At 35.8% G+C, this 16,418-nt stretch overlaps 1 protein-coding gene across 1 annotated transcript in view; it reads right to left on the bottom strand.

Moving 5' to 3' along the window:
* SPAG16 (sperm associated antigen 16) overlaps positions 1 to 16,418 on the bottom strand; it is a 439,096-nt gene that overhangs the window by 173,379 nt on the left and 249,299 nt on the right. Inside the window, exon 12 of the mRNA XM_069782045.1 lies at positions 12,754 to 12,939. Coding sequence (XP_069638146.1) covers positions 12,754 to 12,939 — 186 coding nt within the window. The remainder of the gene's footprint in view (positions 1 to 12,753; positions 12,940 to 16,418) is intronic.

Below are 16,418 nucleotides of genomic sequence, written 5' to 3'. Positions count from 1 at the left end.
AGAAGTCAACTACATTCACATAATTTTTATAAAACTGACTTAATTCAGTGATCAGCCCTCAAAAAAAAAAAACCCCAACCCCAAACCAACCCCCAAACCAACCAAAAAACCCTCCACCATTAATTTACCTCAGAATCCATTTGCTGGTCTAGATTTACAGTGATGAAATTCCATACAGGATAGAGAAAGCAGTACCAGAACTTTATAATTTATTTTCATCAGCTTCTTAATTTATTTTTTTATATGAGATTAGACTGACATCTTTATATCTTAATCCCAACCCATATTCAGGAAGACTCATGTAAGCAACACGGGTAATTTACACTGTTCAATGCACACGTAAAGGGACTTCTGCAAGCTGTGTTCCCTGAACGTGGCATACAAATCCATAAGGCAGCAAAAACTATACGCACATCATGAATGATTCTACTAGAAGCTGTCCTACCATTTTCTGATACATAAAAAGAAAATGCCTTTATCAAAAAAGTTAGATGAAGAAAAACCTACAGTCTCAAATTAAAAAATGCAATGACAAGTGAATGTTAGTGGCCCCTTTCTGTTTATTACTATATTGTAAACCTGGAACTTTAGTCCTTCTCATTTTTCAAATAAAAAACTATTTTACTAAAACAAAAAAAAAGAACAGTCAGTTGCAATAGTGCAAAGAACCGTGACAGCCTGGGCCAGTACTGTGGTATTGTAAATTAGTATGCAGTTACACAGAATATTAATGGATGGGTTTAAACTACAGAGTGCAGACTCACTGCATAAAAAGCAGTGTTACTCTTGTCATATGTTAGTTTATTTTCCTCCATATTTTAAATTTACTGAAATTCCTTTAGACCTATTAAATGAGCAAATCCTTTTTGAAAACTGTACAACATGGCTGAAATGCAATAAATATAAGCACTTTAATATTTAAGTGAGGAAAATTAATTTCAGTGTGTTTTCAAATCAGTTTTCTTCAGTGCAGTTTCTTTATTTGTCCAAACAAAATGGATTTGAGTGGGTGGCAGCTTTAAGGAGATGCGCAGCACTATTCGATGGCTTTGTGAACTTGGGAAGATATGAATAATGGATTTGCTGTGCTCTTAGACACAGAGCCACAACAAAAACAATATCATTCTAGGTTCTCTAATAAGCAGCTGCTGGAGTAAGGAATAAAAAGTCTGGCCTCCTGATTTAAGCTACAGGTGCTAGCATTTTTGTTCAGATCATTATAGCAAACTGGGACTGGCCCTGTGTTTTCAGCAGGAAAAATACTCAAACACATAGTGTGAAGGGCTAAATTCCCAAGGTTACCTCCCACCACTCTGATTTGCTGCCTTCTTCTTACATGCCATTTTTATATTGTACAGCACGCCCACTCCCCCCAGATAGAGCTGGAAAAGGGCTATATTTCCCTCTGTCAACAGCTGGAGGGAAAGGTTAACTTGAAACACATGCACAAAATAATAAGAGTACTGGTTTAGTTTCCTCCTTTAGTAGATCTGAACAAATATCCCCTTTCTCAAGGAGAGAGAGTCCTTTGCTTTATTAAGTAATTAATTTAAAATACTTAAATTTCATAAGCAAGTAACTCTTAAGCACAAATGGAAACAACATCCAACTGTTTTCAATATAGACAGATTTGACCAAAATAAATTTGAGAAGTGTACCTCTTGGTCCTTTTGATAAGAATCTGGCCTCAGTCTGACAGAAAATCTGAACAGTTTGGGACAACTAATCCATTCCTAACAGTGTGCAAGTTTTCAGTGCTTGACACCACAAGACTGGAAAATGTAGCAACTTCTCTGAGGACTAGACACTTCAGAACAGGAGGAGGTAGGATATCTACCTATTGAGGTAGAAGGATCTTATCCTCATTTTCTTCCCAAACTTGCAAATGCAAAAACTGTTCACTTTACACGTGAAGACACATAAAGTAGTTCCTCATATTAGTATGTCTAAAAGTGTACTGAAGAGAAGCTCAGTAATCAAGATCTCAAATTCTGGTCCCAAAAGCCAAACTGGTGTATCTGATAACCAACAAATCGGTAGTTGCCAAGATTTTAATACTGGCGCTGTAATTCTAGAAGTTGTGACATCTTCTTATCTTGGTAAATATATCTCCAGCAAGTCACTACTAAAATCTTAGTTGCACATAGCAAAGCTTAGTTTATACTATAGTTGTACGTGCTGAATATGTAATCAAAGTATTGTCAAGCCACAAGCAATAACCTGATAAGGATTACTTAAAAAGGTTGACAGAATTAGTTTTTCGTCAACCCCCAGTGTTAGCTGCTTACTTCACACCTAGTATTGCGTACTGCATCCTCAAGCCCTTATTTTCATCTTAACCTTCCAAACACAGTTAGCTCAGACCTATATTACTATGAAACAAACTCTGATATGAAAAAAAATCTATGAAAAGGGCTTTTAAATCGGCAGAACATAACTGCAGAAGATCACATATAGTATTTTCATTTTTTTCTTAGAACTCCAGAGGAGAGATACTTGTATAACTTCAACTATGCTCACACAGTGCAGCTAACTAGCATGCCCTTTTTGCAACAGAAATAGTCCATGACTATCTGCTCTGTATTAAATAATTCACTTTGTTTTTTGACATTTTATTGCGTTCTCGATATTAAGACTCCATTATCTACAATTTTTGTTTTGGTGACAGAAATATGTTTGAAAGAGATACTAAAATATAAAGAAATTCATTGGGTTTGCATCAACTGGATAATTCCAATATATATTTAATAGGTTTCCCACAGACACACATGCCTTTGCAGGCTCTGAGTTCAGTAAATAGATGCATAAAAATAGTCTTTCAGATGGTGAACTGATTCCTAGCTGGGAAAGATACTGGCTGGTCTAGAAAAAGATTTTTGCATGATTTTGTGTCTCAATTCACATCAGAAAGCCTACTCTGAATATTGGAAGTGCAGAAGGGAAATTGACAACATTTTTGTTTTCTTCATCCTGATCTTCACCTCCATTAAGGCATCCTCCCCCTTATTTTCATAAGAAGCGTCACACTGGCTATGTAAACAGTTCAAAGACTTAACCACTTGTATCACATGGATATAAGCTTTATAGCTTTCAAAGTCTACTCTGAAGATTCCAAGATCTGGCTCAAAGAAAAATCTGCACAGGGTACCAAAAAAAATTGCAGTATATGTATGGGGTGCTACCATTTAGAGAAATTTAAGATTTAGGACAGAAATGAGCCCCAAGTTTTTGAAAACTGTCACTGAGAAAAGAAACCACTGTTGGGCTGAAAATGATATTCATTCAGATTTTAAGAAGGTACAAACACAATTCATTGTCTTCCAACTTCAGTATGACCCAGGAGACACTTTTTGTATGTAAGAAGTCATTGTTTAAGGATTAAGATGTGACTTGTGTTTGTATTCCAGCTGAGGCTAATCAAAGACGAATTTAGTTTGCTTTAACAGGATACACATGGTAGACAACTAGAGTTCCAGCATTTGGGAGAGAAAATAATCTGGCAATACAAGATTTTGTGTACAGTCTGAACCCCAAAAGCATCAAACATACACACACATCTCTGAAGACTGCCTGAGCCAAAGGACAAGAATTCAAACAACAGGAATTTATATGTATAAAGGCATCCATTACAGCAGACTTTCAATTTCAAATCAAATGACCAACTCATCTAATTTAAAACTAGAAGACATTAGCAGCTAAAAATAATTCAACATGCAGGTGGATATGCCTATCAAAGTACTGTTGCTTATCAACAGTAAGACGTATTCTTGTTCTTTTTAATTCACTGGAGATACAAGCAGGGAAACAACCTACAATTACTTGCATTGCAGCTAACTGTGATTTAAGGTAACAGTACTCCACTTTAACATGCATCACAGACTATACATTTAATATTTGCACTAGCTGGTACTGACAGGATATGGTTGTGATGATTGAAATACATAATTTTAATGAACTGCTGTCTTCACTGAATTCTGTAATAATATCTGACAGCTTTCACTGCTGTATGAATTACTCTGTTGGTACAATTCATTTTTGTTTTGGTTGAGATACTGTAAGACAATATTTCTAGGAAAACAGGTTAGGTAAAGAAAAGACTGCCAGTAATCAGCGAATGTAACATGAGGGAGAAAGAAAACAACTGGATAATGAGCCTGGATACATAGTGAAAAACTATACTATGACTTAAAACGTGCTGAATGTCTGCAGTGCTGATCGTTTGCATTTGAATACCAAAACTGAATGTAGGACAATGGAAACACCTTGTCAAGATCTGAACACTGTTTTGCAGAAGCCACAGTTACAATACCTGCACACTTGCAAATAAGACAAGGAATTCAACTTGCACATTGTCAAAGAGAGAAAAAAACCCCAACCTGAGTACAGTTTACACGATCGAAGTGGACAGAGTTTTCTGGACCTGCCAGCTGGTTTGGTTAGCATTTGGTGGAAGGAAGCCTAAGTATTACCTTCATAATTCATCCTGCTCTTGAACTAGCTGTCAGGGAATCTAGGAGGCATTTTGACAAATAAGGTAAACCAAGTAGAAAGGTGTCCAACTTACAGAAGATCACATTACCTTAGCAGTTCAAATGAATAAAGCATTCTGCTGTCCAACAGGAATCTCTCAGCCAGCTATACACAATTTAGGAAATTTGTGCATCCCTGGGCTGACAGAGGGCAACTGGAACATAAAGAAACCCCAACCACATCTAATCAGTTTTTCCAACCCATATTAGATGCTGAAATAATGGGAGCAAGGAAGCTGTTGAGATAAGAAAAGGATACATCCTTTTATGCAAATCAAGTGCAACTTTCTGTGCTATCTTTCCATAAAGAAGGAAATCTTATGTAGTTAACTGATTGTAGAGTTCAGACAAGCCTACTAGAAATATTTTCAGAGATGAGAACTCAGACATTTTAGAAAGCAGCTCTATTCACCACACCCTAGTTTAAAAAAAATAAAGTAGTAATTTGATTTTTTTCCCTCCCTCCGTTAATCAAAAACAGTGCTGTACATTTCAAGACCAGTAGCAGAAACCAGAAAGCAAAGCTTTTACATTTCTGTCTTTTCAATGCTTTAGAAAAAAAACCTCAAAATATTTTTGATATTTAAAAAAATAGCCATTTTATCTACTAAGAAATTCAAATACGCTTCTTATGTACAAGCTAAATTGTCATAGACAGTTCCAGTGAAAACCACAGAGAACAATCATTTATCTAGACCTGTAGCCAACAACCACCAATACAAACATTTCAGTGGAAGCTACACAATTCCTGTCATGTTTATCAGTGTAATTTCAGAGAGACATGTTTCTACTGTGTCCCAAACGGTGATTAGTTTATGTCACAAAGTGTGAAAGCTGACAGTCTTTGCAATATTGCTAACAGCATATGCATTTAATTTCTCTAAGTATATGTGTGCTTTGAATATTGCTATGCAACTGCAAACAAGTCCATCATTGCTTTATCAGTGCATCCTGATCATATAAACATATGTTTCTCATGAATCTACATTACTACTGAAAATCCAATTCTGATTTTCTTTCTTCTCACCCTGTAGGAAAGTTTGAAGACACTTCATTTTGGCATTTTTTTGAATATTGCCAAGGAATGGAAAGTTAGGTTTTCAATGTTGGCTTCAGTAGTAACTCACTATATGGCGTTGAGTAAAGCACTTCACCTCTTTGCTTAGTTTCACCAAATGTAAATTATCTTATCGCTTGCCCAGCTTAGGCATTCAATGGGAATTAGGTAAGACTCATCTGGTTTTTTGGACTTGCAAATACACGACCATATTAAACATGTCTCATTATTAACGCCTGTGTCTTGTACTAAATCTGTAAGGTGATTTAAATAAGTTTACAATAGGGAGTTCAAGCTATACTTCTTGATTAAATTTTGTCCTTCAAGATCCATCTTTTTCAGTATTATGAAGATTAAGCCATATTTTCCCCTTAACCGAACAGCTACGCTTTGGATATCATTTTCTTCCCGATAATTCACATCTTCAAATTGATTTTTACAATTGGCTCTCTGGGAATTCTAACAACCAGGTTTTAGACTTTCTTGGTCCTGAAAAATGTGTTATGGAACTCTAGCATAATTATAAATTTGGAGACCTGGGCATAGGCCTCATTTTGATTTGAGGGATTAATAGCAGGTTGTCTCTCCAGTACTCCTCAGAGGATTCCAAAAGGAATTCTCCTTTATCAAAATGGCAAGCATTTCCTGATGTGCTGTCAGGACAGACATTACAAACTACCCAAAGACAGTCCTTCCACATTTCCTCTGAGTTCTTCTACCTGCCTTCTAATTTCCTGGAGGACATTTGTCTTTTCTGAAAATAGATTAGCTTCACTTTTACTGGAATCAATTAAACATGGTATCTGGCCAGAAGAGCTTGTGGCTTCTGTCCCACTGAAAAGCGAGTCAGGTAAGTGTCATCTGAAAAGGGGTATTTAGACAAGGTGACATGCCCTCATTCTGATTCAAAATGTGAAAGTAGGTTGCATTTTGAAACTAGACAATCTTTATGACTTTGTTCAAAGGAGAGTACTGATACAGATACATTTGGTGTGGCAAAAAATAACTACAAATCCGATAGTAAATATTTCATTTAAAAGCTGTCCATTGCCTAAGGAAAAAGGAAGAAAAAGAAACAGAGTATGAATGTAAAAGATGCCAGGAGAAGTTAGGCTAAACTCTGTGCCTTTTCACATTGCCCTGGTGGTACAAAGGAACTAAAGGAACTAGTTTGAGTAGCTGACTTGGCAATTCAAGCAACAGTAACTAAGTTCTTCATTGAGACTAAAGAAAAAAAAAGAAAAAAAAAAAAGAAAAAACTCCACCCCCAAAACCCCAACCAAAACTATAACAGCAGTTTAAAATCAACTTAATGTCTTGCACTGCATACTGTCAAGATGTGTTAATAATAAAAAATGTGCAGTATCATCATTGCATGGTATCATTCCAAAGAAAGCTATAGTTGATTAGGGGCTTCTAATAAAACAAAATCCATCCCTGCTTAATTTCTTTAAAATGTATACTAATCCAAAATTTCTCCAAATTAAAAGGCTTCTTATGAGAAGAAACAAAACTATAATCAGCAGTTATCAACTGGAGAGAAGTTATAACAGAAGCTAAGAATCTTAATGTAGGCTTAAGAACAAAAGAAGGAATTATTTAAATAAACTACCAAATCATTTATGTCAAATACATCTGACACTAGGTAAAGAAGTGAAAATTCCCGGTCCTGTTGTAGAAAAGCAAAAGGTGTCAACAATTATTTTTGTGTATATTTGGAAATAAGTAAAAGAATATATTAATACTTTAGTAACAAGGTACTATATTAGTGGTTGTACAGAATAATTAACAGTGATCACGATAGATTACTTACTTAATTTGCACCTGAACAAATGCACCAAAGGATGCTTATAATGACTGAGGATTGATGTAAACAATTACATTTTTTAGAATTTTTAAAATTAAATTTTGATTATGGGAGAAATGTCAGAGAGCTAGACGAAAGTTACTGTGTTAAATGAAAAGGAAAACAAATAAGTGATGGATTAAAAAGCAGGAAACAAAACAGCAATGGCTCCAATTCGCAAGCATTTATTCACCCTGAGGTCTGCTGCAGGACAGTACAGAATTGCATTTCTCTGTGGCCTAATGTCACCGTATTTTGCACTATTGAAAGAAACCAGAGAAAAATGGAGAATTGGTCCAATGAGTATGTAATGGATAAACTGGAGAAAAAAAAATTCTAAATGTTCTGACTTTGGTGCAAATAATTTCTCAAGCTTAAAACATAAATAACAATGTTTGCATTAACATACAGTCTACAGCATATGTTTGCAAAACTAAATAACCGTCTGTGTTTACATGAGATATATGATGTTCAGTTTGATTTGCATATCAGACATCAGGCTGTAAATCTCTGATGGTATTTACAGTTGGATAATTGAAATCAATCCTGTCAAAATGATTTTGACAGTCCTGAATTTATGGTCTGAGAAAACAATTCTGGAACTGTTTGTCAAGTGTCCTGGTTTCAGCTGGGATAGAGTTAACCGTCTTCCTAGTAGCTGGTACAGTGCTATGTTTTGAGCTCAGTATGTGAAGAATGTTGATAACACTGAGGTTTTCAGTTGTTGCTCAGTAGTGTTTAGACTAGAGTCAAGGATTTTTCAGCTTCTCATGCCCAGCCAGGGCACCTGACCCAAACTGGCCAACAGTGTATTCCATACCATGGGACGTCCCATCTAGTTTAGGAACTGGGAAGTGGGGGGCAGGGATTCGCCGCTCGGGGACTGGCTGGGTGTCGGTCGGCGGGTGGTGAGCAATTGCCCTGCGCATCATTTGTACATTCCAATCCTTTTATTACTACTGTTGTCATTTTATTCGTGTTATCATTATCATTATTAGTTTCTTCTTTTCTGTTCTATTAAACCGTTCTTATCTCAACCCAGGAGTTTTACTTCTTTTCCTGATTTTCTCCCCCATCCCACTGGATGGGGGGGAGTGAGTGAGCGGCTGCGTGGTGCTTAGTTGCTGGCTGGGGTTAAACCACGACATCAAGCTATTAACATGGCTGGCTATATATTTTCAATCTGAGCTATGCTGCTGAATAAAAACCTGTTCACAGATTATAAGCTTCTTCCTTTCTTCCGCCACTTTGTGTTCAAGTTGCTTCCTATAATAATTAAAAAGTTGGGATAACCTTGAAGACAGCAGATATGCCTGTGCTCTGCTGGTTTTGTTTGGGTTTTTTTATTGTTTGGGGTTTTTTTATTTATTTATTTTTCTAACCATGGCAGGTACATTAGTTGTCTTTCTTCCCTGCCCACCCTACCCCCCCTCGCCGATGTTATGCCATATTCTTTTTAATTTCCTTTAAAAGCAGCCAATTTTCCCAGCAGAAAGCATCAAGAAATTCCAACACCAGAACTCATAGACTCCCTCCAATCTTTCAGTAACTTGGATCATGGTTGCATCTCAGCATGTGTCTTTGTCTTCCGGGAAGAAGAAGAGTGCTTGGATTTTGTTTGTTTATTTTCTGTTTTGTTTTTTAAACTCAGATCGTATCTTTAAATAGAAGGCACATAAGTTGTCAAGAAGAACATTGCTAATTACAAAGCTACCTCATATTATCATCCTGGTAGGAATGCCATTTGTGCCTAGATATGACAGCAACTTCCAACATACACAAAAGAAAATGCTTGTGAACAATATCCATCGAAAAAAATATTCAGCAGTAGTTTCACCTTCTAATAAAAAAAATTTCAAACAATTAGCAAGCTGAATTTTCTTATCATTGGCAAAGAATTATATAATTTATTAAAACTGATGGCAACCTTTTCCTATTTAAGAGACATTGCACCTCGTATTCTTTGGACTCCAATAATGGACTTGATAATTGTGGAAGTTGCACCTTGGGTTATGGTGCTAAAAGACAGCAAACAGCCTCCCCACTTTCTTGATACCAAGTTTCCAACCACAGAGAACTCTGTTGTAGGTATTTCAAAAGCTAGTTTTATCTGTAAAAAAGTACGTTTCTAATACATAAAAGCAGCTTTTTGAAGTTTGGAAATACAAAGATGACTGCCACCCATTACAGAAATGTATGTATTTATATTTGTAGCATTTATTTACAACCTATCTCTTTTAGAAAGGTGGCAGTGATAGCTTGGATATTCATCTTGCTTTCTTTTTCCCTCCTACAATATGCTGCTTTCCAGGACCATTCAATGTGAAAGCAGGCATCCATCCAAATATGTAATATTAAGGAAGACAGACAGGTCTCATTTATAAAATGTTAATTCCTTATTAGTGGAAGGAATAAATCACTAGATTAAGCAGAATAACTGTAATCACTGATTATTATTCTACCACAGGTATGTTATCTTGTGCTCTGTGCCCTGTTCAGAGATTGTGTCAACTGGCAAGACAGCTGGAGAGGGAGAATTCTAAAGATGACAACTAGATAAGCACATATTCTGTGAGGATGGGAAGAAAAAAAAAGCTTTCTAAGCATTGAAACCCCTTGTGGAAAGCCTGCTCTACCTTCCCATTTTGTTGCACACACCCAGACTATAAAGGAGTCCGAAGGAGGTTACATATTTATGTGGTACCTAGCACAGCTGCCTTCATTCATATCAGAGAACTCCAGGCACATAACAAATGTACAGGTGACGCTCTGGGAAACATCTAGGACTCATGTTGCCAAACTCAGCCAATTAGTACTGCCAAGCCAAAATATACTGCAAGTTCTTTTGTGTAGCATTACTGTATTTAAGCATCAGCAAATTAACAATCCATACTGGAAACTACCAGCTTGATTAATCTGTCAATAGCTTTCCCTTATTTCCACATCTTGCCATATATTCTGCATGGGTTAATTTTTCACTTGAATTACTCAACACGGGCATAAGGATCAATTGCAGCTGAATGCTCTGCAGAGTTAGGTCTTCAAGTGGGATGTCTTAAGCTTGAAACAGCCATGTCTTGTTGTCATCAAATCCCTTTTTACAGAAGCTCTTCAAGAGCATCTAATTTTTCCACGGTACTCATTTTATACTAAGTGCATACACAACATACACTTCTACAGCACATCTTACAAATTCATTTAAACAGACTAGCTAAGCAGAACTCAATTGTCTTTTGGACTTAGGTAATGTAACGTAAACGAACACATGGGCTTTTACTGTGAACAGACTGGAAGTCCACCAGTGAGGTCTCCAAGTGAGGCTTTTTTATTTCATACTCTGAATACTCCTATTTTAAGCATACTATGCCACATTTTTATGCCACCTCCTGCTCCCTTTAGCCACTGAGATTTTTGCATGACTTAAGGTTTCAATAATTATATGCTGATAACTAGCCTTTCACATCATGGCTGTGCTCCTTACTCTCTTATTTTCAAATGCAAAATGCACATCAGATACACCGAAGGTAGAAATGTGAGTGGGAAATGAGTGTGAGTGGGAGGCATGGGTTGGTGATAAAGATTTGCTTTGATTCCTCTGACTACAAAAGCCTCCTTGGTAGAGAAGATATTTTAAAGTGTCTCAACAAAAAAGTGTCTTTGTCTATGCAAATTCAAAACCATTCTGACATAAAATTAAAGCTATTCTTAGTATTATTTCTTAAAGGTCATGACTATGCCATAAAGGATGATCAAAGTATTAAAATCCTACAAGTTAAGAAAAGATGCAACAATACAATGGATTTCTGGTGTTTTCATTTCTAAGCAAAGCATTGACCGTTAATTCTTATTACTGATAGTAATGGTGGAAGCATCATCTGTTATCAGAACTGGCTGACAATTTCTGTTATAAAGCCCACTTCTCAGTTATCTTGAACTTTGCCAAACTTTAACTACTTTGCCTATGATTTTATAAAAATTGAATATTTGTTTCAAGCTTTAGTTTTAAGTAGCTGCTCTCAGCTTAGCCAAAATAATTTGGAATAATTCATGAAAGGATATGTTGCTTATCCCATTTTGAAAACAATGTTTTTATTATTATTTAATGTTTCCTCAATTCACGATTTGAAAGCAAGACTGAAAACCTGACACTGACAGAGTTTTAATTAGCTCTCAAAAAAATCTGGCTGAATTACAACATTTTGAAAAATCTCAACTTATACATGCTTATCAGAGAAGTACTTCACTTTTACAACAAACCCCTCAACACTCCTGCTTCACCAAGCACACTCCTAAAATAGGTCTCTAGGTCTCAAGAGCAGGGCTTGGTGCAGTTGCAGCAGACTAGGAGTGATCTAGGCAAAAGGAATGAAAGAAGAAAGTCTCCCTTGCTTTTTTGGTGAAGCTTCTTTCCCTGCAGTGGCCAACAAGCTTGAAAGAGTATTTCACCTCATTCAAATGCAAAGGAAGAAAAAGATGAGAGGAAATTGAAATGTCCATTAGGACTGGATAATAAAGAACCAGGTAAAACACCTATAAGACTGGAGACTTGTCTGTGGACTGATGACATTCAGCTGTTAAAAATCAGACCTAGTACAGTACAGTGGTGTCAGTAACACTAATCCCAAGTCTTTCAGGAGTCTAGAAGGAACAGTTTGGGAAAAAAAAAAAAAAAAATCCATTCCATTCCTTAAGGTGTAAATTAATCCAAATATGTCACCTCAAATATAACTGAAGAAAGTTGAGGAACTAATAATTAATTGGTAAGCAGGAATATACTAATATTCTAGAAGAACCTTCATAAAAATGTGTTTGCCTGGATAATAAAGAAAATGAAGAGGTATACATTGATTTATTAATCAGGAGTCACCTTGCCAAAACATATATAATGAATAAAATAAATTTCTACTTGTCCAACCTTAAATTAAAGCGTGTTGCATACTCATGAACTAGAAATACTATATAGAAAACTTACTTAAATTTTTGTTCAGTAACTTAAATTACATATTGAAGTTCCACACAGCTCTGACCTTAAAAAAAACAACACCACCACCACAGAATAACAGATGCCAAATAAAAGCTAATACTTTTTTTTTTTGGCACTATATTAAGTCCTTCCCAGCTCCCTATTTAGTAAAGCCTTTATCTAGTAAATCACATCAAAGCCTGTTTTTTTCACCAATCCTTTTAATCTATCTATGTTCTTAAAATGAAGTCTGCAAATTGATGCCAGACATCTCTGTCTCACTGGGCTAAAACATAAACCAGTGGTTATTAAGTAAAGCTATCAATCAGCTAATAAAGAATCTCCAGTAACTCCATACCTGTTAATATCCCATATTTTACTTGTGTTGTCCATGGAGGCAGAAGCCACAAAATCACCACATGAATGCCATGAGCAGTCCCATACAGCATGGGCATGTCCTTCTAAAGTCAGAATGCATCCACGTTTTGAACAGTCCCATATCCGCACTGTGGTATCCCCACTTGAAGTGACCAGCTGGCTGCCACTGTTACAAGGAAAAAAATAAAGAGTAGTTTTTAGCAAGGATATAGGTGAAGATTTTTCAAAGTACACAGCATAATAATTTAACTATGCTTAGAAAGACAGGTTAAGTAGCAATTGTTGGTTTTACATTAAAATACATATGAACAAAAAATTATGTTTGAAAACATTCATATTTTTACTTTACGCAGTTTTCTGACGCATCATAGATCAAGCAGTCATGTATTAAATATGCTACCAAAAGCAAAGAAAAGGAGATATGAAGTAGCTATCTTCCATGGGAAAGTAAATAAGAGTTCCAAAAAATTACATTCTTACTTTTTGTAGTCTATTTATGAGTTTATCAGTAAAATAACTTAAGCCCAGAGAACTGCTTTCAAAATAGAATAAAATAGCTTCAGGGAAGAGTATTTTCTTATTTCCCAAATCCATACCATTTTCTACATATAAATTATTATTTAAGCATCACAATTTTGTCTCTTCTGACTCAGTATAAACACTTTAACACATTCACTATCTTTGGGGGTCATTGATATGTTATAGAAATGAAAAATAGAGTTCAATTCAGATTTTTTGGCCAAATCTTCAGAAATAAACTAGTATAGTTCTATTTCATTTAAGCACAGACATACAGCTTCAGACTAAATGTCCATCTAGTTCAGTACCATGTTATACAACAACTAGTAGGGGATTGTTAATAAAAAGAAAATAAGAAGAAGTAGGTAGAGTGATTCTCCTATTAAACTCTCCCAGAATTAGCCTGTGGCTCAGGATTTCTTTGAGACAGAAGCTTTGTGCTTAACAAGCATCCATAGAGGTTTTTTTCCATGACTAATTAATTTTTGAATATATGCAAAGCTTTGGCACCCACAATCTCTTTTGTCAATGAACTCCAAAATTCAATTATGCATCGTGGGAAAAACTATTTTGGGGTCTTAAATACCTTACTTGATTTCATTTGATGCTTCTAATTCTACTACTGTGGTTAAAAGTAAACACCGACTACACATTTACCATCTCTAAACCAATTGTGATATTATAGGGCCCTATCACATTTTACCCGCAAAGCTGAAGACTCCTACTCTATTGACTCATTCCTCATTCCATCTCTTTGATCACATTTACCATCTTTCTCAGCACCTTTTGAGCTGAAACTGAAGAAACAGGTACCCAAGGAAGGTATATAATGCCACAGTAGTGTTTTCTGGTTTATTCTGTATTCCTTTAATTTGATTTGCATTTTTGGCATTACTACATAGAAACTTTCAGAGAACTGACCACAGTGGCTCCAAGATTTCTTTCCCGAGTACTAATAACTAGTTTAGACCCATTCTTATCTATGTACAATTAGGACTATTTTTTCTTATGTGCATTACTTTGCATTCATCTGCAATTGACTTTCATCTGCCACTTCACCATCGAGTCAACTGTTGCAACTGAAATTCTTTTCCTGTCATTCTTCACGTGCAACCTTCATTTTCACTGCCCTGGCTAATTAGCAAACTCATCCAGCTCATTCTCTTCCCCAATTTCCAAGATCATCTTAATAACTGGGGTCCCAGCACAGATCCCTGTAGGACTCAATAATTTCTCCATTCTGAAAGTGACATTTTATTCCTACCCTTTCACTAGTTTTTAAACTCACAAGATAAATTTCTGCTTTATTCAGGACAGTTTTGCTTCTTTGAGAGTTTTTGTCAAATGACCTTAAGAAGAATTTACTGAAAATCCAAGTATACTGAATTTACGAATCTCCCTTGATCAAATGCTTAGCAAGCCCTTCAGAGAACTCTAACAGATTTCTGATACTTAATTTCCAATGCCATGCTGATCCCTCCCAACGCTCCATTAGAACAAATGTATCCATGTATCCTGTAATTTTGCTTCTTAATATCATTTCTATGAGTCTTCCCAGTATAAAAGTTAGATTAAGTGATCTACAGCCCCTTCATCCCAAACTCTTCTAAAATATTGGAAAAAAGTTAATGCAGCCTTCCCAAATTATACCAGGAATAATGGAGGTTTTCTATTGTGTTTACTAAAAAAAACAGGAAAAATGTTTGGGGATAATACACAAAAATACAGGCCAAAAAATATTTTAACCTTGGGTTTTCAGACCAATTTCTGCTGTTATCTCACCAACATCAAAAAGATCATCTTGCCTTTAGGAACCAATAAACTCTGCTTTTATTTGAATAATGAAAAATGTGCTATCACAGGCAGTAGAAAGCCTTCTTCCAAATCTCTGGATATAAAACTGTGGGAACTGAAAACAGCTCAAGGGTTGATCCTAAGCAGTACTGTAAAACTTCATCCTAAGAATATACTCAGAGATATTTACTTCACTGCTGCAGTGTAAAAAACAGAAGGAAAAAAAAACGTCTGGGAGGGGTGGTATCAAACTTTTTTTTTATATTCTTCCTTTCCTCCTTTTCCAATAGATGTCCACCAGATTGTTCTACAAAAGTACCTACTAAGACAGCTTGAAATATGTGCATCATTTACCTGATAGCTCTTAAGAGGGAACTTGCCATTATGAAATATCACCTACCTAAACTTTTGACTACTTTTAACACTTACAGTTTAGATTGCTATTTTTTGTGAAAATATCATTATAATCCTCATTAAGGCAGTTACACCCCCATGCCTAAGACAAAGTTTTGAGAGATTAATCTTAAAAATTTTAACATTGCACAGGAATAATTGTGAAGCTTTTTTCACACATACCAAAGCATAAAGGATTGAAGCCTGAGTAAGGGTTCAGAGGAGACCCTAATTTTGTCAAGCTGCTAGGAATACATGTCCGTTTATTAATGAAACACTTGTACTTTTAATAAATCAAGCTAAATCTCACTTCTGGAGACAGATAAAATTAGCGAAATGACAAATTATCGTACCCCTTATACATTTATGAAATAAGAGCTATTTTAAAACAAATTCAGAAGCAGGTATAAAGTGGGACTGATGAAATCTATAATTGATTCAGAGGGTAGTATGCACTGGCACTGCCGTGAATCACAAAAAGAGATTTATTGCTTATGCATTTTTTAATAGATAATCCCCAAATGCTACATGAAGAACTGGTTCCTTGGGCTGAATTTTAAGAATACACCATCCAGGCAGTGATGAAAATCTTTCAGAAAACAGATATGAGCAGGAAGGTAGTTCAAATGGATTCAATTTGGCAATCTGTGGCAGGGGAAAGAGTTACAAATGAGGTTTAGCACTCTTTACAGATGAAATGAGAAAAAAGTGGAGACTGAAAACAAAAGTGTAGCTTGTGCAGGAAAAAGTTTTGAGGGACAGGCTGACAGTGGAAGTAAGGGCAAAATTACTCAGGAACAGAGGGACGCAATGCCCCAGTCCCCTGCAACACAAGCTCCCTAATACTTCCTGAGCGTAAAAAAAAGCATCACTTCATTAAAGAAACGGGAGTTGCATCAGTTGAGGATCTGTAATTACACATGTACGAACTTAATGTCA

Source organism: Haliaeetus albicilla, chromosome 4 (assembly GCF_947461875.1).
Source record: "Haliaeetus albicilla chromosome 4, bHalAlb1.1, whole genome shotgun sequence".
Taxonomy (NCBI): Eukaryota; Metazoa; Chordata; class Aves; order Accipitriformes; family Accipitridae; genus Haliaeetus; species Haliaeetus albicilla.
This window is presented reverse-complemented; position numbering and strand designations above follow the sequence as displayed.